Below are 23,495 nucleotides of genomic sequence, written 5' to 3'. Positions count from 1 at the left end.
TAGGAGTACTACCTACAATAAAAACATCCTCCGTATGTTCTACGATATGATAGAAAATTTGTTAACATTAGTCAAAATGCTGCTATTGCAAACACTGCTCTCTCACATAATGAAAACAATTCCAATGAGAATTAAAATAATTCCTTGTCATTTCACAGAACATCATCTTGTACCTTCGAATAACACCTTGAACCTACTCCGTCAAGCTCATTAACCTCTGCGCCAATCGGCTTGTCTTCTTATTTAGATTTAGTTACATAATATATGACACTAATTTGTGAATATATATCATAGTATTCACTTGTATTTACGAGTAATCCTACTAATTTTATAAATGCGAAACTTTGTGAGAATGGATGTTTGATACTCTTTCACGCAAATACTACTGAACCGATTACAATGAAATTTAGCAAGAAATTGGGTTGCTGAAGACCCAGAATAAGACATAGGCTGTCCCGGAAATCCCACAGGAATGGGAAATATGCGGGCTTTTCTTTGAAAACGCGGTCGAAACCGTGGGCGAAAAATCTATTTCTTAATACTAATCTTGTACTAATTATTCAATTATCATCATTCCAGACGTCGCATGCAACAGCTCAAGATATGGCAGCAAAGGGAAAAGGAGTGGGCGAGGATCAAAACGAAAAGAGAGAAGAGCAACAAGAGATGCATATATTTCAGCGACAGCGTGATGCTGCTTGAAGCTGCCGCGAGGAATGATATCGAAGAAGGTACATACATTTGATAGTAAAAGTAATTTGGCAAAATGTAAACATGCATTAGAATGACGTCAATGTTACAGGCTTCACTCGAAATTCTGGTGGATTTATTTAAGTCCCGGAATTAACAAAATGGTTATGACAAAATTATGAATGTTAAAATGCGTATAATATTGTTATTCAGAATCCGTGAAAGTATTACCAATAATGTAGGTATGTATGTAAAACTCACTTTCACTTATTATCCTTATGTCCGAATTACAAAGTCTCGAGCGTCTCGAGCGATACATAAAAATTCTTGAGGTTAAAGGGTCGCTTGATTATTAGAATTATGTTCGCATGTTTTGTATCTAGCAGGTCATCCTACGCTTTAGATATCTTGTTTTGTTATCTTTATCTCGTTTACATAAATTTAAAAATATCGGCCATGAATCTGTCTTTACAGGACTTGGCTCAAACTCAAACATTTATTTATTCAATTAGACTTCTTCCAGAAGCACTTTTGAATCGTCATTACATTTTTAAATTTACCACAATCGAGCAATATTCTTTTAGGTAGGTATAATTTACTTTCACTCAGTTTTTATTGAGTTTTATCTTTGTCTTCACTACTCTAGACGAAGTCAACAAGTAATAAATTGAATTGTCGAGTTAAAAATAGATTCTAATAATACACTTAATTGAGTCGTTGACTGTAGAGTGATAAGCTGTTTAGAATGTCTCGTGTTGTTTAACTTAGAAATCTTCGACTTGTCGGGATTAGAGCGAATTAATCGCTTCGCTTACATTATAACATCAAGCTAATAAATGATGTCATCGCCTTGGAAATTATTTATTGTGTCTATAGCTCACAATATGTGCATTATTAAAGACGTTTACTCGCTTTGTTGTTCGTATAACGTTACACCGTTAAGTGATAAATTAGCGTTTCATTATTAATGATAGCTATACATTATCATCTTTTTATGTGTTTAGGTTGTAATGCTTAATGTATCTACGACAAAATTGCGCACATTTAATATAAAATAAAATTCTTACACCGTTCTGCTCTAAAACGGCTGCATTGATTCTCATGAAATTTTGAGTCTGGTCTGAGAATCGGACTACATCTATTTTTCATACCGATAAGAGTAGGTAATACAGAACAACATTTGCTGAGACGGCTAGTTTAATCTAAAGTTTCTGTAGTTATGTTTGTTGCTTGAACAGCTAAACCGATTTTGCATTTAAATGGATTTATTTATACGGTTTTTTAGATTTACATAGATAATATGATTTACTTCACATATAAGCTGATTGTTATAAGCTGTGTATTTTGTAACGGCATTGATAGCTTGAAACCATAGTATTTCAATCACAGACTGAATAATTGTTCTACAAAAAACTATACCGCCTTCAAACTAATAGAAATAGGTCAAAAGGCACCAGCTTTCAAAATCGATTTACCCATTCGAAATTTCAGAGGTAACAATGCAAAAAAGTTGAATTGAGAACCTCTTATTTTAAGTGGTTTAAACTTGAAAATAATATTAATTTCATATATTTCAGTGCGACGTCTTTTAGCCCGTGGCGTGACGCCAGACGCAACAAACGAAGACGGTCTCACAGCGCTCCACCAATGCTGTATAGACAACAACGAAGCCATGATGCGTCTCCTACTAGACCACGGCGCGAACGTAAACGCAGAAGACAGCGAGAAATGGACGCCATTACACGCGGCAGCTACTTGTGGCAATCTCAATCTAGTTCGAATTTTAATACAACGGGGAGCTAATTTACTAGCCGTTAATGGAGATGGAAACATGCCATATGATATATGTGAAGAGGAAAGAACATTAGATGCGATAGAAAGTGAGATGGCCGCTAGAGGAGTGACTCAAAGGCTGATAGATGAAACAAGAGCAGCTACAGAGATGAAAATGCTTATGGATGTCGCGGAAATGGTCAAGCAGGGGATGGATCTGGATGAGCCGAGAGATAACCAAGGTGCGACGTTGGTGAGTAATTTTATGGCTTACTAGACGGTAATTAGGAATCATCTGTGTGTAGTTGACGTTATTTTTGACAGCACGTGATTCTGACTGGTTTGTCAAAATAGGTGATAATCTATTTATTGTTAACTAGCGGTTCGCCCCGGCTTCGCCCGTGATACATATTTACGTTTTCTCTACATAAGAACCATCCTCGTACTTTAAGGAATATAATAAAAAAAGAATTATCGAAATCAGTCCACCCGTTCACGCGTGATGCCGTGACCAAGGAAAACGGGTTTCATTTTTATATATTTGTTAATTAAAGTTTAAATGGAACATAAAAATTAGTCTAAGTGTATTTTAATGTAGAATAGGAAGAACATAGTTTTTGTAAAGGAAAACTATGGTCCAAACATATTTATCAGAATGTATTGAGTTATCTATCTAAACGCTATGTTTTTTTCCAAGAAAATGTGTAAATTTGTAATCGAATAGTAAATCCCTTTTCTATCCCAGATTAGATAATGATTGCCATAATCTTACAAGGAAACTATAAACGTATTTTATTAAATTCTATTCATACTCTTTTTACCTTAAATATTGAAACTTTTTAAAATAGGCAAAGACTATTTTTGCAAGAAATTAAAAAAAAATCCTTACTTTTTTGTATGTTCTTTTCACGACATCATATAGATGTGAAAAAGAACACACAAATTGGTGCTAATTATGATTGAAATAAACGACCTAGACAATTTGAATTATTTGATATTTCCTTAAGTGGTTGTGAAATTAGAGATGGCCCCCAAGTGTATGCTACTCCATTATGAGTAATGAAGAGGATGACATTGTACAGGGTCGTGTTACGAGTCGGACTAATAAGTATTATTCAAATGACGTATTATATTAAAACTGTCATTCAATGGAGTTTGTGGCTTTTTGATATGCTTAGACATCAATTAATCTTGATACTTGTGATATAAATTACATCATAAACAAAAAAGTATATATATCAAAGTCGATTCATAAACCTCCTCCTTTTTTGAAGTCAGTTAAAAAGGTATACAACTAAATCTCATAGTAAAATTGAAGAACAATGTTTAAATATGTACTTACCTGATTTTGAATTTCTCGTTTGAACCATCATCATCGTCATATGAAACTTGTTCATTAAAAAAAAAAGGAAAAAAGTTCTTGTAATGGATACAATTAATTATACAAGTTCGCGGCTTGCCTTCATCCGCAATTCGATACAGTATCTAAACCGCATCTTCGCTTTACATGTCAATTTCCTGTTTCTTAGTTAAGTAATGTTGGATTTCATAATATTTGTTTATCTCTTAACTAGATCTTATGAAACATGGTTTCTCTATTCAATAAAAAAAAAAACTAATTTTTACCCGGGAAATTTAAACTTAATTTCTATTTTTTGCCACTTGGAATTTTTGAATAATTACAAGAATACAATTATAACGCTGTCCTTTATTCGTTGCACATTAAGTTGTCAAAATATCTAATTAGAAATATCATTCACATTCAAATTCACGCATTTAATCATTCGACTAGGACACTTACAAAAACTATATCATTCCGAATCCTAAAAGCATCCAAAAATATACTTTTACATTGTTACAGTTGCACATAGCGTCCGCGAACGGCTACATCAAAGTAGTGGAGTTCCTTCTAGAACATCGGGCGTCCACCGACGTGGTGGATCATGATATGTGGCAGCCGGTGCATGCGGCCGCTTGCTGGGGACATGTGAGTAATGTATAAAATACTTATATATTTATACCGGGTGTAATCGTTAAGTGTGCGTAGACGATTATTCCGTAACTATTACAGATATCAAAAATACTTTAAACTGATTTTGAAAGTACTATACAATAATATGAAACGCTTTTTCTTATTCTTTAATATATTTTTTTTGTTGCAGTTAGAAGTATTAGAACTATTAGTACAATATGGAGCTGATCTCAATGTAAGAAATAAGCACGATGAAACACCTGCAGGTTAGTGTAACCAAATATTTCAATACTATATTAATTTAGTCAATAATACATAGTATTGAAATATAAATTTTGTTGGATGAAAAGTGACATTTTATTTCTTTGTAAGCGAGAAGGTGTATTGTTTGATCATAAAGTTATTTTAATAAATAAAAATAACTTTATCAGAATGATTGCTTACAAATATAGTAAATTATTATTTATGTTGTAGATTATTTATATTGTTACTTAAGCATAATTTATACTAAGTTTAATGTATCGTATTACAACTATATACATAACAAATACAATTATATTTCAACAGATATATGCGAGGAGGGCGAAATGCGTGGCCGCATAGCTCGTTTAGCGGCAGAACAAGAGGAAGTACGGAGACGCGCGGCCAGCGGGGCGGGCGACCGGCTGCGGACTGCACGACGATCTAGTTCTACTGCTTCTACTAGCAGGTTAGTGCGGCAACGTCGCTTTATTGTGTACATGATACGGTGCGGCAACGTTGCATGGGGAAGTGCAGGTGGAATAAGCTCGGCAACCGTGCTTTAGGCAGCGTCATTGTTGAGTTAATAGTATTTACGTCGGCAACCGGCTGCGGACTACACGTCGAACCTCTTCTACTGCTTCTACTAGTAGGTTAGTGCGGCAACGTCCCTATATGGAAGTGTCGATGGTGTAAGTCGGCAACAGCGCTTTATGCAACGTCATTGTTGAGGTCGTAGTACATTCATTGGTGACCGTCTGTGGACCGCGCGCCGCGCCAGCTCCACTGCTTCTAATAGCAGGTTAGTTATGACAACGTCGCATTAACTGTGTACACGGACGCTTTGAACATTGCGGCAACATAGCTTCTTGAAATCGTAGTTCATTCGTTGGTGACCGGCTGCGGACTGCACGCCAATCTTCATCTACTGGTTCTACTAGCAGGTTAGTGCGGCAACGTCGCTATACAGAAATGTTAATGGTGTAAGTGCGGCAACGTCGCTATTGTTATTGTTGAATTCTTAGTACATTCATTTGCGACCCTCTGCACACTGCACGCTATTGTCGCTATACGGAACTGTACAGGTGGTGGTGTGGCAATAGGGCTTTCCGCAGTGTCATTTTTGGGTTCGTTGTACATTCGTTGGCGTCCGTCTGTGGACTTTACGCTGCTCCAGCCAGCAGCATACGGCTAGCAGCTTTGTTGCGGCAACAGCGCTATTGTTATTGTCGAGTTTGAAGTACATTCATTGGCAACCGTGTGTGTGAGAACTGTACTCCGATCGAGCTCCACGGCTTCTACTAGCTGGTTAGTCGTGGCGACGTCGCTTTATGCGTCATTTAAGACTTGTTATAAGTGCGGCAACAGCGCTTTGTCGCAACGCTAAAGTGTGGATCCCGACGTTTCTCAGACGGCGCCCTAATCAGCAGCTTATTGTAGTGTGGTAACATTATATTTTATACTACGCTTATTTTCCACCCAGAGGTAATGAAACACATTTCGATTAGTTTTTCTTATCTATTAAGTTTGGAAGTACAAATAAGGAAATCATGGTGGAATATATAAACAGATTAAATTTCACATACTCATATTTTTAATGCATTATTACTATTTTTATTTTATTATTATCTTGTATGAAATACATTGAGATATACATATGGAGACGACACCGCCTACATCACTTATGTTCCGCTCAATATAAGCCTTAACTTAACTTAACTCAATATAAGGCTTAACTGCACGCTTATTTTTTATTTGTTTTAAAGTGAAACGCATCAAATATGCCTTCGATATGTTACGATATTGCACAAATAATACAAATAATACGGAAAAGTGACTAACATAACTTTTCATCAGTAAGTACCTAACTAGATAATAATTTTTAAAAATTAGTCAGAGCAAAAAAATGGCGCACAGATTTTGTTCGTGGTGTCTCCTCCATACGTAATAATATTATCTCAATGTATTAAAAGTGTTTTTTCCTTACCAGGGTACGGTCGGTGCGTCGTACGTCACTACGCGAGAAACAGCTCGCGGCGAAAGCGGACGCGCGGGGCGAAGCGAGACTGCGAGAGACGTTCGATTCCGCTGTCGATGATGAGTATCAGGTTTGTAGTTATTGTTTTGACATGATAACGTTTTTAAAATCGTTTTAGTCGGGTGACATGTTCAGAAACTTGTGTCACACCAAAACCTCACTCACGAGCGCGATCGCAGGTATAACGAGAGAGAGACGGACCGATCTCCCGTCTCATCTCGAGCGCTGCCACCAATAAGACGGTATCACGTAAACATCTCGATCGTACACCTACTTTACAAACAACCAATTTTTTTTTAATTTAAAAGCTTAAGATATCATCGAGTAGTCAGTAACGAAAATAACAACGCTACACTGTTTTCTGACAGTTCTAAATGACTGCTTTTAAATGTTACCACCGCTAAGGATAATTTTTTGCCGTCGCATTACAATCTTCTATGTAGGATTGTAAACAGAATCGTTAAAAAATTGAGGTGGTATAAATCAATCAACGAAAAAAAAAGTAAGGGTACTTTTTACTTTTTAAATCGGTCTTATGGTTCAGTTTCGAGTTCATCTCTATATGTAAAAAGACACTTATACGTTCTATAAGGGTTATTAATAAGATTGTGTGCTGCGTATCACAAGCAATATTTCCGTGTCCACGAAAGATATATAAACTAAAAAAATAAAATAAAAGCCGTCCCCTGTAATTACAGCGCATTTGTCGTAGGAGTCGTTTAATTCATCGATAATATTGCAGCGAAATTCCGGTAGATGGAGTTGATTTATATTACGTGTGTATTACGTTTCGTAACAATAAATTAAACATTTGAGCATTTAAATAGAATAAAATGAGCAAGGATACTTTTTGGATTCGGATAGAATATATAATTTTTGTATTTTAAATATTGATCTTTGTTTGATAATGGAGGCAGTGTCTTTATGGATTGCACACTACTGCATAAAGGTCATTGACGTTTCTTTTCATAGGTGAATCGCATAGTAATTCAATTATGTTTGCAATATAAAATATACATAAATTCAAAATAAATAAATTTTAACTAACTATCTGAATGGCTATTAAAACGATTGATAATTTATTCTATACTATAATTATATACAATAATTAATAATCGTTGTATTTGTTATTAATTTATTATGTAGTTCTTTCTGGTAGTGCTGAAACCGAGGAAAGAAATTCTTTGACCAATTTGTAAATTGTAAAACAATGCTATATTTCTCATATTATGAATTGCTTTGTTTCTGTTCATATCTTCCTTAATAAAGGACCTATGTATGTAGAGTGAATATAATTTAATGAACATAAATAGATCTTAACCCACACACTGTGTGTTAGGATGTAAAATGGGTATATTATAATATTTTTGAGAATAATAACTATGTATAATAATAATATTTTTATTAATTTAATTATCGACCAATTTTGCCTCCTGTGCAAATTTAGAGATAATAAATACACTGTATAGCATGGCCATAGTGCGATATTTTATTTATTAATAGCACTCAGGGATCACGTACATATTCAACGATGAAATAATTTTTGAAAACGGTCTATTGTTTCCAAAGGTTAAAAAACAAACTCTTCAGCTTTATATATTAGTTTATAAAATAGAGTGTCGATTATTTGAACTAATATTTATTATTCTTTAAAAAATATCATTTTTTTATATCCGCATAATAACGATCCACTATATTATATGCCATTTTAATTAGCCTTTCCAAACTTAATCTTAAACAAGCGTACATACAGTAACAGAAAGGGAGGCACAAATATTTTTATGTATGGTTTTGGTAGACCTAAAAACAAAATACCTACATTTGAGAAAAAATTGTAATTACTTGAAATGACACACGGCTCCTCAAAAAGAAAAATAGGTTTAACTAAAATTTTTGTGATTGTTTTAACTTCATATTTATAAAAAAAAAATTAATACAAACTGCAGATCAAATTGCTAAATGAATACGCCCCTTCATATCCTACACTATTGTTGACGGAAGGTTCATTCCTAAGGTCGATTCCGTAGATTCGATACAATCATTCAAGCGATAATTTTGTGCATAACGCGTGTAAACTAGGCCAGCGGCCATGAAAAGGAAACCTGACCATGCCGGTTCATTGGGCATCATGGTCGGATTTTTTAATGTCTTCTTTGAATGGAATCCAAGTTTGTATAGGAAGGACTAAAAGTTTTACTGAGAATTGCAGCTGTCAGGATTTCCAATTATTATTTCAAGATGGCGAATTGAGTAAACTGAAATATTACAGACTAGGTTTAGAAACATTATATTCTATTCTTGGAACAATACATTCTCCACCATAAAGAAAAGATATTGGAGATATTTATCTCATTTCAAATGTACTTGACTTTTATAATGGCGATAATTATCAGTTTGAACGAGACGTGATACTTTTTATAAGATTTTGATGACATTTTCGTAAGCACAAGTAAATTTTGATCTGTAAAGAAATTTGGAGGTTTATGTATTGGTATATTATTTAAGAAGTTTACAGTAACAAACTTGGATTTATCAACTAGGTAGGGTACGGAGTTTGAACCGTCCGCTTCATCTACCATGGGTCAATGTAGCAAGCAACTGACTTGAGACTTGCCTGTTTTCGTAGTAGATTAAATATCGGGCGTGGCCCTTTTGGACATACTTACTTACTTACTACTTACTTACTCCTGTGGCGCTGAAACCCCGAAGTGGGTCTTGGCCTCCGAGACGAGAACTCTCCACCTTCCCCGGTCCTGAGCGGTCTCTTGCCAATTGTCATTGGCTTGGAGCTTACTCAGGTCCCTCTCCACTTGATCGCGCCAGCGATACTTGGGTCGACCAACTGGCCGTCGGCCCGACGGACGACCCAAGTATGCTCTCTTCAGACCTCGCTCCTCACCCATTCGCTCTACATGCCCGAGCCAACGCAGGCGTCGTGATTTTATTTCCCCAAGTATATTTGGCTCGGCCATGAGTTTTTCTAAATCGGCATTCTTACGGACTTTCCAGCTTCCATCCTCTTGTTGGATAGGACCAAAGATCTTCCTAAGAAGCTTTCGTTCGGTAACTAAAAGGTTACGCTCTTCGTTCTGGGTTAGGGTCCAGGCTTCACAACCATATGTAAGTATTGGTCCTTTTGGACATAAGGATTTTCTTTTAGATATGATATGTATTAACGTAAGAAAAAATAGTCATGCCCTGTATAAACTATAAAGTGACAATATAATCTATATCCTCTTAGATATATTATAGCATAAAAATGTTGAGAAACTATATTAACTAACTTATATGCTATTTTTAAACTAAGCAGTTGTCTCGACTCTTCTGTAATCTATACTTAACCTCAATGAACAATAAAATATCTGCCTAATACACTGAATATATTTGAATATTGTGATTCACATTATAACTTACGTATGCAATGTGCAGATAAAAATAAATCGCGCTTTATTAATTACGATTTATGGATGAGAAATTTTGCATCGTGCTACGAGATAACTCATACAAATTTCTTGGAATGTCTGAACACGCATAATATGTAATGCTATCTTAATCAACGTTCATTTCAATAGTATATCTGAATGGATTTTTAGGCCATCCTCAAGATAGTATCTGTGTTGTGTAATTGTTATATGCTTTTTGTATTAATCTGTTCGTTGGAGTAATTAATTTTAGAAAAATAATAGTGCAGCATTTATGCTCTAGGAAATGTTACTCAATCGATGCGGGTTGTTTTGGAGCATGTATTTAATTGTCATTTCCTGTTTATTTAGACTTTCCGATTGACCGAGAATGAGTTCAGTCTCAGCTAGTCTTTTTTCTAAGGAAATTATCATAATTTAAATGGTCTACAAATATCGTAATATAGCGGTACAACGGTTATGTTTATAATAATATTGCCGTGACAGCTTCCATTTTTTTTTAATTTACCATCTATATTAAGCTCTAATTAAAATATTTGTAAGAAAGAAAGAAAAATATACATTTATAACAAAATTATAATACAGTAGCACCTCTATAAGTCGAATATCAAGGGAGACGCCAAAAAATTCGAGTTATAGAGTTTTCAACTTATGGAGGATTTCGACTTAGGCGGATTTTGATTCGACATATAGAGTTTGAGGTTTATTCTTATCAATTTTGAGTTACAGAGGTAAAATAAATTAAAATTCAACTTGCAGAGGTCACAAACATGTTTTTATTTATTATAAATCAACATTATTTCAAATCATTTTAAAATAAAAAATATGGCATTAAAAAAGTCAGTATTTTTTTTTGCTTTAGATAATTTGGTTGTTCTCTAGCATTTTATAATCTATAAAGAGCAGAAAATTCTTGTTTTTCAAAGATACTGGTTTGCTTTATAAAATTTCGTAAGGTAGGTATTCAATACGGTTCTTGCCTCTTTGATGGAAACCCATGGAGCGCATGTACTATTCACGTCTTCTATGTCATCTTAATCATTAGTATCGGTTTTCTGAGCTACTGAATCGATAATTTCGTCATCAGATACTTAACGCAAACACGTGTTTCGTGAGTCATAAATTAATTATCGTATAAGTACTCCTAAAATGTTTTCTAAGAAACAATAGTGTACTGGTTGTAAAATAAAACGTTGCTATGTTCGAGATACAGAGGTCAAATTTGATTTTTCGAGTTATAGAGTGAAAATATGTACCAAAATGGCTTGGAGGGACTCGGTGATTATTTCGACTAACAGAGGGACAAAATTTCAAGTAATAGAGGTTTTCGGGTTTGAAGGGAAGGGAACAAGACATTTTTTCGAGATTTGGAGGTTTTTGACTTATCGAGGTTCGACTTAACGAGGTGCTACTGTATAAACAAAAAGATCCCAATCAAAGTAGATAAGAATATAATATAATACGGAAAATATATTCGATCATTGTTTTTCTATTTTCGTTATACCAAATTAGTGAACTGCGGTTACTTGAGTGTAATAGATTTTTTGTGTTATATTACTACATTTTTTTTTCTTGTTTTTAGGATGTAATAGATTGGTGAACTATGGCAACTTCGAATAGATCGTTTTGATAAAAAGTTTTCCGATTTAGCGTTAAATTAAAAGTTTTAATAAACATTTTTAAATTTTGTCGTGCTGTAAATATAAAGACGAAATGAACGGTATACGAACGGAGTAAAAAAAGTTATTAATTTAACCGGTACTTCGTTTTTAGGTTCAAACTAGAATTGGTCGTTGTCAATGTTCATGTTTTTTTTAATTTAGCATTTTAACTTTGATTAAAGGAACCATTACTTTTCTAAAGTTGGGTGCTTTTAATTAAAATAATTAAAATTCAGCTTAAACGAGCAAATGCTCATTCTAACCCCACCATGTAAAATTCTTTTAGTGTTAACAGACGTAGAGCTTCTTTCGTTTTTCTAAGTGCGTTCGAAAAGATTCTATGCAATGTTCTAATACTGAACAACACTAAAATCTGAATACGAGTTTTCGTTTACACTAAAAGATCACGAAAGAATGCTCTTGCTCTAGCTTTAGCTCTATGTTCGTTTGGTCTAAATGCATCGTAACATCCGTTTTTGGGTATGTGGAAATAGTAAAAACGGGAACCTAACAAAAGTTTAATTTTCTGTATCATTAAACACGGTGTATTCATGGAACTAATGTGTTTGTCTATTTCCTTAATCCGATAATTATTAGAAATGTCTATCCACATACTCGTACTAATACATTAACGTATTAGTACGAGTATGTGGATATAAGAAAATAATTATATTTAATAACTTGATAATAACAAGTAGAACGGACATATGCGCGAGCAGCCATTGAGATCGGGTACAGAACTAATTGGCAGAAAGTATTTACTGCGGCCCGGCTAAGCTTAATTGCTATTATTTTAACAGAGCACTCTGCAAGCCATAGATCTTATGTGTGCGATGTTGTCTATGGGCCGATAAAGGTCTGAGTTATGACGTAGCTGTATGGGAATAAATTATAGGTTCATTTGTTTTCTTATGTTGCGCGTAACGATTATCTTGTAGGATAACAGTAGAGCGTACCTATGCTTAATAGAGATGACGTAGATGTATATGATGAACTAGATACGTATATTGTATTTTGTATATTATGGACATTGTTGGTAAAAAGTTTTTTTAATATACTCAAAGAGATAAGATAGATGGCAATGAAACATTTCGCCCTGAATTCAGGATGTTATTTTTTTATCATTAAAGTACAGAGAACATCTAAACCAAACGGAATGGATTGTAATTCCAAGACATTTCGTTATACGCATCTAATGGTGGTATGAGGAAGTTTTCAATGATACCGTTAATGTTTATTAGTTATTACTGTCACTCATTCTTCACTAATAATATTAATTATATGTTGAAACCATAAATCGTAAGTAGTTGGCATTAAAACATGTGCAGAAATTCCTTTATCATAATAAATAATATTCACTGTAATCGTTTTTACGCTGGCCGTACTTTCTCTATAGACCGGGAGATACTGACACAAAATTTCGAGTCATTTGTAACAAGGATGGCGGTTCTACAGGGGTCTTAGTACGCAATGACAAAAAGAAAAATGATGGTGTGAACGCTGGTACCGGTGTCTTAGTCGCGTGGGCGTTTGTCGAACTCGTCGGAAAAATAGCGAAAGTCAAACGATTTGTAACACAAAAATTTTAGAATTTACCGATAGCCCATAAAAAAGTAGTAGGCGGTAGTGTCATGCCATACTTTTCCGGTGTGACTTACAGCCCGCCATACCGACGCGAATGTGTTGATTTAAATAAAACAATCATTCAACCATTTGTACCAGGCTAACTTTTGCACAGGTAACTATCGTCGTGCAGCCATTTACGAAAATCGCCATGCCATACTTTTCGGACGATTCCAAACGGTCGCCATACCGCCGAAAATCTGCAAAAAATTTTTATTTCGCCAAACTTTTTGTATCAGTATTGCATTTGGATTTTTGGAGAGTATTTGATAAAATGTGACCATTATTATATTTGCCATACTTCTAGTAGGGGGAAAAAGTGCTGTTATACTTGAAAACTTAATTTATTATTAATTTATATAAGTGAGGATTTCCAACACTTAGATCTTTGAAATTTTGTATTTATATTTGTTGATCCTCAAACTTACAGGAAAAATAAGTGCCATACTGTTACAAATCGTTTGACTTTCGCTATTTTCCGACGAGTTCGACTAACGCCCACGCGACTAAGCCGCCGGTACCAGCGTTCACGCCATCGTTTTTCTTTTTGTCATTGCGTACTAAGACCCCTGTAGAACCGCCATCCTGTTACAAATGACTCGAAATTTTGTGTCAGTATCTCCCGGTCTACTACTTTCAACGTCAGTCCGGATAATTAGACGTACTTAGATAATTAATTTTACACCTTACATGTTTGTCTGTTCACTTTGAATTTGGTACCTTATTTGGTAATAACTCGTTGTTTTTGTAAGTTCCACGGTCTTAGTAATTTCTTTAAAAATTCGCTTCTTAATCTTTATTTAGATTTTACACGAAATTAAAGTGCATAATCAATCTAAACCTTGATAATATGATAATCACTTGAAAATTGGAAAATTATTATAAAATCATAGGTTTTGTTCTATCTAAACCAAATCTGCGGATTAAATCTACAACGCTCGAATTAAATCATGAAATAGCGCGCTTTTATTGTACCTACTCTTAACACGTTAGTTTCAAAATTCTCTCCATAATTACCCACAAATAGTGACTCCATATGATATATTTATATATCTGATTATTATTAAATGTTAATTTCATAAGGAGTTATGAAAATCGCCGGGGCGCTATAATCGCGAGCGGAATCCCGTTCCGTTGAACGCATCGAACTTCAATCGACGTTTTCTTGCGATTTCCCTCCAACGCTTATCACGCACGCCGCCCGTACGCGGCAGACGGTTTCAGAACTGAACTATACGCGCCGCGCAAAATTATTATTTTTTTAATCGTGCCGCGCAATTTTTTTTTTATAAATATAATGCATTATGATATACTCAAGTGCCAAGTTTGAATGTGTTTGTGCTAAAGTGTTTTAGTGTGCGTGCGTATTTTTCAAACGAAAATGTCGTTGGATATTATGTTTTTGACGAACGATAATTTGCACCGCGGCCGCAGGGAGCCCGAAGTGCTTGGTCTTAGATATAGGGTACGTTTTAATTTAAATAAACAAACACATATTTTTTTCCGAATTGTTATAAGTAAGTATCTAATCTAATATTAATGAGTAAATGTTTATTTTAATGTAAAAATTGTCAAAATTCCTACAGCGAAACTTATGAGAGCAAATTTTAATTCGTGATTATAAAATAAAAAGTATAAATTCTTTTAGAAAGGAAATAATTTTCCAACCATCCGATATTATAGTTTTCAGCGTTTTATTAATTATAATTCCTTAACGAGTAATTAAACACATACGTTAATTATATTTATAACGGAGGATAAAATTATTGTGTCTAAAAGTTATTTGTGATTGAATGAGTGTTTGTGTCATTGATAAATATACACTATGTCAGCTTTTATTTAACTGTTTACTTTTAAATAGTTTCATCATTATGTTTCGTTATTTTGAAAATGTATTCTCATAGTAAGTACCCGTACCACGTGTAGGAACGTAGAACGTAGTAATAATATGAAGAGATTTTTTTTACTATTTATCTTTGGCATCACTATGTGTATTTTATGTACTTTCAAGATTTCCTTGTATGTACAAGTGTTGAAAATCTGTTTAATATAAGCATTAGGTATATAAATATTAACTTTTATTTATTATTGCTTGATCGATTGACATAACGTAAGGTACGTTATGTGTGTGATGAAAATAAGTGTGTATGAATAAATTATTATAAATCTTCGAACTGAAGGGTTCTGAACACTTCGTATATGAAAAACATTTCTCGTCTTTACGTATTTAATATCATCAAAATCTAAGAATAAATATTAAGGAATATGTACTAAATAATGATCAAACCTTGAAACTATATACGAACTACAAAGGCTCATCTCGCTGTAACATAATATATGATCTAGTTTGTTGGCGCTATATTCCAAATATTGGCTTTGGTTCATCGCAAACAAAATATGATGCAGTTATTTATGTAGAAGATTAGTTTGTATCGCGATTTATAATCCTTGTGACCTTAGTCTATAGTGGTAAATTTTGTAAGATAAAGTTTATGGAGCAATTTGTCTTTACTCTATTATAATAGTGCGGTTTTTTATAACACTTTTTGAAGTAATTTTCGATATATCGAGACGCATTAATTAATCTTACTTTATTTGTTAGTCGTGACTTACTGCACTTAGTGTGTGTGCTAGTTTTGTCAAAATAAATAATATGATCTTGATTAATTTCACATAAATTAAAACCGTATTAATAAAACAAAAAATATTAACATTTTTTCGAAATCTTGCCGTTTCCTTACAGTGGTTCTGACCTCTATACTAATAATAGTTATCAGTGCAATGTTTACTGAAGCGATGGATGAACTTGCTTTTGTTAATTTCCAGGGTTTGGCGAACGGCGTCGACAACGATCCGAACACAAGTCTATCAGCTGACATATCCAACACGAGACTGTCCATCAGTTCAACGACCTCCAACCAGAGCTACGACTCTGAGAACGTCGACTACGCCGTGCCCAAACAGCCGTACCCGCGTACACACCGCACGAACGACATCGACGCGAACGAAACCCCGTACGGCCAGCCGAAGATTACGAACCCCCTGTTCGGTGTGAACGCGGCCTCGCACTACTCGCCGGCGCCCATACAGACCATACAAGAGAACGATGGTAAACATTACGAACGAACTCTGCCCAACGGTGTAAGGAAAGCACCTGAAGGCCAAGACAACGAGGCGTTCAAAAACGAAGATCAGCTCGATGGTAGGAAAGAGGTGGTAATACCAAACCAGATTGCGATCGCCGACGGCAGTACGGCGACGTACACAACGGACAATAATGGTAAAATCAATGTTCATGTCACCGTCATGATTAACGCAGGTAATTATATGCATCCTTACGAACATTTTGCACTATATGTAAATTTGCACATGTATACGTTACGGCTAAACGCGGGTGTGGCTCGGTCTAAAACAACATAATAAAAATACTATATAAAATGCACTGAAAAATTCATACATTTGCTTATGTTATATTGTTTAAAAAAGCATGAAATTTGATGTAAGACCTAGCCACACCCATCGAATATGAAATAGCCGTAACATATAATACATAATTGATCTAACAAATTTTGCACAGTTTTATATATAGAAGGGATTGACAGCGGAATAGTGAGGGCGATAATCTTGAGGATGCATATTGGAGGCAAGAGGTCTCTGAATAACTGTAGATGTCTAGTGTTCCTTACTGTGATATCGTTTAATTTCGTGTAGTTAAATGTATAGAGATAGTGCTATGTAGTGTCCGATAGATGGCTGTAGTGTCGTTTCTTTCCTTTCCAAAAAAAATCTCAAATCTTCTGCATGTTTTCACGCCACGATGGATTTCCATCGCGTCTCAAGTAATAATTGCGTAATTTTTATTGCTTATTTTACTTTCAAACGTTGGCGTTTTTATGAAAATCACTATTTATGTCCATTAAATGCACGTGAAAGTGTATGCGTTGAAACACATTCCGTTACAGTCGTGCATACATCATTGTAAATAGTGTTGTTCTAATTTACATATTTGCAGACTATTTTCTTCTTCTTTTTATTTGCTGTACACGTGGCCTTTAATTGTTCTTTATTTGTATAGTCATTCTAGATAATTAACATTTTATTTAAATATTCAATTATAATCATTCACGAACATAACTTATTTTTAACAATCAATATTATTACAATTATATTTAATAATCACAACGCACCATTTTTCATAAAAAAAAAACAATAAAAACACAAATTATAATAAACATCATCAAATTACAGGAACGCTCGCGGATTTGAAGAAACAACGCGCCCAAATAAGAACAAACGGCAGTCCAATAGAGTCTTGTATGAATTCAAATAACCACAGTCTAAGTTCGATACCAGAATCGAAACAGGAACAAAACTCAGTACTAACGCCTAGTACGGGCGCAGTGCCAAGGTTTTCAGGACATACGAGCGATGTCATTGGAGATACTAAGTCTCATCGGTGCTGTATAATAATGTAAAAAAAAATTCAAACTGATGTTACTGAACGTTCTATGCTCTGTGGTCTATGGCTTTTATTATCTGTAAATGTTGTTTACCACGTTTTTACTCTGTGACCACAGCCTATGGCAGCTGTTATGTATAGAAAATGATTCCCTTGACGTTAGTGTGAAAGACTTCAACCTTTTATACTCTCTGATCTATGGTTTTTATAATCTGTTAAAAATGTAAGATATAATGCGCTTTTATAGTCTGTGGTTTATGGCAGCTAATTGTATCTGTGTTTTTAAAAATGCGTGTTAATTGTTGTTTGTCATTGACACTTCAAAGATATATTTTAAACTAAATATGCAACCGTCGATTCTACGAACTATAACTTTGTACTTGTAGTTCTGTAATTAAAAAGATATGATTGGATGTAAACATTTTCTTTGTACAAATATACTAAATAGCTATTAATTTTTCTGTATATAAATGATTCTGTTTTCAGGAACAAGGCCTATATTAGATTTTCAATATAATAATTTCCTTCTTCAGTATAATTGAATATCCAATAATCGCTATACTCGGTACAAAGTTATATCTATCGAATCGCGTATTGCTATAATTTTAAATCGATTGTAAAAACCGATTATTATCGATAGAAAATCGATTTGCCGATTGAAGAATTGCCATTATCTTTCGCAATGTGCTTAGCATGTGATAGTTTTGTAAGATGATTATCGTAAGGATTATGGTTTCTATGTTATAATATTCGTTAATGTTGTACGAGAAATTATTGTAAATTTTATGAACCTTTTTCCTTAACGAACATTCCAAACTGATTTTATATGTTGAATTCAGTTGAAACATCGTATTTTGCTTGTTGAAGTATAAAATCGTTATAAACTTTTGTATGAAAAAAGTTTTGGGTGTGAGAAGTGCCTGGAAATAACTAGTGTGATATATCGATAAAGGGATTGAAACTATGTATTTAAGATATTACGACTAATCGTGCATTGTTCAGATGGGTTCATGGTATCGAAACTTTTTTCCAATTTCATTATCACGTGACCTGATTTATATTATCTGTTGAATATTTCTTCCTAAGGAAATTTTCAAACAAGATCCTTATATTGTTGTATATAATTCTATTAATTTATATTCGTGTTACGTATACAATGCTTCCTTATACATTATAGTTCTTAGAGTTTCGAAACTTAAGACTGGAATTGTTGTGTATATATATTATTGAATTTAATAATAAATGCGTAATAGAATGACGTAATAATATTATAATAATTTATATTCGGAACGAGGGATATAATAATTTCTCCAAACAACTGTTTATATTTGAAACGGTTTTTAATAAAAGTAAATGAAGAGTAGCTCTAATAAAACGCAGCTACGGTTGATGCAAACGAGGGGGCCATTGCATTGTACTATTTTGTTTCCAAACAAAAACCCCATTACACGGTAGACTATTTATTGTTTTACAAATATAATTCTAATGTCATCGTTTAGCTTAAATTTTATATGTATATTGTTTAACCTCGCGCAATGTAGATGTTATATTCATTAAAACTTCGGCGATTTTACTCTTGTGTGTGCCAATTATTGTCATTATATTATTTACGTGTTATCCTGTTTTGATGGTAACCCTTCCAATTCGTGAAAATATATGTAAATATTGTAATTATTACCTTGGTGTTCAACGTAACTTAGTATATGAGGTGGTTTGATGTTACATAGACATGTGTGTTATTGTTTATTAAATAAAAATTAATACTATAAAAATAAGATTTAATATTAAAATTTCACCGTCACGCCACCTCGGCATCCTTAGTGAAAAAATTTCAAATCATTCCATTGTTTTATAATATTTATGTACAATACTTTTGGAAATGTATTTATTAGATTAAGTTTCATCCAGTAATGAGTAAACCATTCGTCCATATCATAGTCATTAGGATAAATCATCGATTACTTAAGAACTTATAGTACTTAAGAAGTACTTAAATTTGTATTAATCAATCAGGTGTTTACAAACATCAAGCAATATGGATGGCCTTACGCTAGCACAATATGGTTGTTTATTTGTTTTTCGGTACAGTATTATTTTATAACGCATTTTAAATAATTTGTGATAGTTTATTTATTTCATCGGACCCTAAAGCATTTATAGATATCGATAAATTTATTTTTAATATGAATAACAAAGTATACGGCGCAATTGAAACAATATTTATATTTTAAAGGTATATTTACTGGTTTTAAAATATTATTGAAATTATGTTTGAATAAAGGAAAAATTATGTATATAAAGAGCAGTGAACATAAAAGTATGTGAGAAATATTTTAAATTATTATATGTTTAGGAAGTCATATCAGTGCCTCATAAATTCTTGCCTTAAAATTGAAAAATGTAATTGATTTTGCTTGAATACTCAAAAGAGTTTATATTTTATGCAATATGTTGAACAAATTACGTTTTAAACTTGTTTAAATTATTTTGATTGGTCCGTGTTCGTGAAACTAAAAAAAATTTGGCCATACGAACTTTTTATTTCAAACTTCTTTAAAGCGGTTTTAATATAGCCGTATTGATTCATCTGTAAAATAAATATATCTTAATGTAAATTAATAAAGAGAATACGTAAAATACTTGATAGAATTGATAATAAAACTGCACATAATATATGTAGTCACAAAATTTCTTAACTTGCCAGTTTTATCTTGCCTTGACTCTGACCAAGTTTTCAAATTGATCCTAAAATATTTACAATTTTAACCAGAAAATACGTTAAAATTACAAAAATTTATTGTTTTTAGTAGAATTTTAAAGGCACAACACTATGGCCTAGACCAGACGTTTCTAAGAGATATCTAGTTATTTTGTCTAGCTCAAAAGCATTTTTACTATCCTAAGCGGCACTATCACCTTTAGAGTAACACTGATTTAAAAAAAAAGCTGACTAAAAAATCTATGTCTACCATTTTAAGACCGAAGATTAAAACTTTATTATTCACAAATTATGTCTCTTCGAACTTTTTATAGATAAGAGCATATGTGTTCCCCTTGATATACTAGTAGGATATAAAAAAATATTGATTCTGAGAAAGGACTTCATAATTTGTTATATTTGATACTTAGGTCAAATATAACACTCGTTTTTGACGTTATTTCAGCCCCTGTCTAAAATATTATACAAAATTATATGATAAGGTTGTATCAGTTATTTTGCCCAGATAGCGCGGTGTTTTGTCGTTATACTTTCCAGATATTGTGATCCTATAAAATTATTGTATTAATGTGAAATGAAAGAAATATATGTATTGTTTAGTTTTAGTATCGAACTCTGAAATGGTACTTAATTTTGAGGCGGGTTACCTTCATTGTCTTGTATACAGTGTATAAATGGCATGCCATAGCATATTATTGTACAAGGAAAAAAATCTTGAAAATGCTTAAATTTTAATAGCAATAATATGTTCAGGCATGCCTTAAGAATATTTAGACACGCCTCAAAATTAAGTACCGTCTAAGTGTTCGGAGGTAAGGTCTACTACTGTTTAAAAGTCACTATTTGTATGGTACAAATGTTATCCCTTGTATAGATGTCTACATCAATGCAATTTTATACTGTTGTAATAAAAATTTCCCCTTTGCTCATAATAATTTACATATTTTATTTATATTATCTTGTGTACTTAATTACGTTTAAGCAGTAGTTTTATAAATTATTAATCGTGATTCCTACTTCCTAAAATGTGAAAATAAATTTGTTATTGAGATTATACTTTGTTTTATTTATACAGCCTGAATATAGTTAATATCAATTCTAAGGGGATATTATCTAGTGGAACGCCAATACAGCATCGATCCGTGTATTACAGACCGGGTTATTTTTTATATTAAAATGTCAAGGTTAAATTAAATTCTTGTTTTTTATTTGGGGGTGGCCACGGTTTGTCCCATATAATAATATTGCACCTGGCCTAAAGAGTAAAGAAAATAGTAGTTAAGTACATAATTATGACTACGCTGTTTACACTGGTCTACACTATAGAAATGACACTGTACAAGACGACATAGTATATAAACAAAATAAACATAGCACCCACGCAATGAAGCCACATAACTAGGTATATATGCTAGTCTTATCCACTATCGATTGACTAAATCTCATGAATTTGGATTATTGATACCGTATATCTCGATTATCTATAATTTCCCGGTACACCATTTTTTTTATTGCATATTATAGTTATATTGCATATCTATTGATAAGCTGATGCGTAATATTATTAATCTCCATTTCATAGTTCAGTTTTATCAAAAAACTTATTTTATTTAACTACAAATTAGTAATTTGTCTTATTTATTCGGTTGTATACATCATAATAAACCATACATAGTCGAAATGAATCTACGTCACCAAAAGAAAACGATCAATAATGGTCACGTGTTTACTGTACAATTAGGAACATATAAATTCATTCTTGTATAACGTTATCTAATTCCAGACACCTTGATTACATACTTATACAATATATTTATTTTGACCGCAAATGTAGGTATGTAACTTTATAGTTAAACTAGCGACCCGCCCCGGCTTCGCACGGGTGCAATGCTGATACTAAATACACTACAGAAAAACTGTGAACGTTGTATATAAAAACGTAGCGGCCCGCTCCAGCTTCGCGGAATACCGCCGCCAACGCTACGTCCCGCAATTTTTAAATCTGTAATATCTTCGAAAATATTCACTTGAATCATACGGTGTAAAGGGCCATATAGATCTATATTAAATAAACAATGTATTTAAGGTATTTAATTGGTTAAGGATTAATGCTGTATTGGTTAAAATCGCTTCGAAAATTAGCCATTCTTTGTCGTAAAAAGTAAATGACAAAAAAAAGTTAATGTGGGTTATCCATAAGAGATAGACATATACCATCGCGGACTTTTCTGTAGACCTTTTCAATGTGCATAATACTTAGTACATTATTTTGATAAAACTCGTAGGGTTCAGCCTGCGTTTGCAATGTAAGCGGAAAAAATATAATTTTTTACGACATCACATTAGAAACCTCAAAAATAACAGTACTTCTCCACTATTTAATGGATGTTATCATACCTATAAACCTTCCTCTTGAATCACTCTATCTATTAAAAAAAACCGGATCAAAATCCGTTGCGTAGTTTCAAAGATTTAAGCGTACAAAGGGACATGGGGACATAGGGACAGGGAAAGCGACTTTGTTTTATACTATGTAGTGAAGTATATTCGGGAATAAAAATTATAAACTGATCGATGTGATTTTTGGAAACTAAAGTTAGTAGGGATTAGGTAAGTAGGTACTTACATGATCATCGTTAATTCAGTAAAAATGTCAGTACGTAAGTACCTATACAATAAAAATGTATGTTTGATGATAACTAGCGAGCTCTTGGTCCGTTCTAAAATTGGATAGAGCTGCAAAGAAAAAGCACTACTTAATAATATTTTTCTATTACATATATCAATACATAATAATGTTTTAGCACATACAATATACATAATTTTAACTTTTATCTTTTTTTAACTTTTATCGCTCTTCTGTTGTAATCCTGTATGTGTGTGCAATAAAGAATTTTT

The 23,495-nt window shown here is 33.2% G+C and overlaps 1 protein-coding gene across 1 annotated transcript in view; it reads left to right on the top strand.

Annotated features, from left to right (window-relative positions):
• MYPT-75D (Myosin phosphatase targeting subunit 75D) overlaps window positions 1-21,651 on the top strand; it is a 35,460-nt gene extending 13,809 nt beyond the window's left edge. Inside the window, exons 3-10 of the mRNA XM_089701395.1 lie at window positions 580-731; window positions 2,268-2,716; window positions 4,325-4,450; window positions 4,626-4,701; window positions 5,003-5,144; window positions 6,666-6,783; window positions 16,246-16,738; window positions 17,668-21,651. Coding sequence (XP_089557521.1) covers window positions 580-731; window positions 2,268-2,716; window positions 4,325-4,450; window positions 4,626-4,701; window positions 5,003-5,144; window positions 6,666-6,783; window positions 16,246-16,738; window positions 17,668-17,894 — 1,783 coding nt within the window. The 3' untranslated portion in view covers window positions 17,895-21,651. The remainder of the gene's footprint in view (window positions 1-579; window positions 732-2,267; window positions 2,717-4,324; window positions 4,451-4,625; window positions 4,702-5,002; window positions 5,145-6,665; window positions 6,784-16,245; window positions 16,739-17,667) is intronic.
• The last annotated feature ends 1,844 nt before the right edge of the window (window positions 21,652-23,495 follow it).

Source organism: Colias philodice, chromosome 12, assembly GCF_061535455.1.
Source record: "Colias philodice isolate Cphi_HAF_F1 chromosome 12, ilColPhil1 Martin Lab GWU primary, whole genome shotgun sequence".
In the NCBI taxonomy this organism is placed as follows: domain Eukaryota; kingdom Metazoa; phylum Arthropoda; class Insecta; order Lepidoptera; family Pieridae; genus Colias; species Colias philodice.
This window is presented reverse-complemented; position numbering and strand designations above follow the sequence as displayed.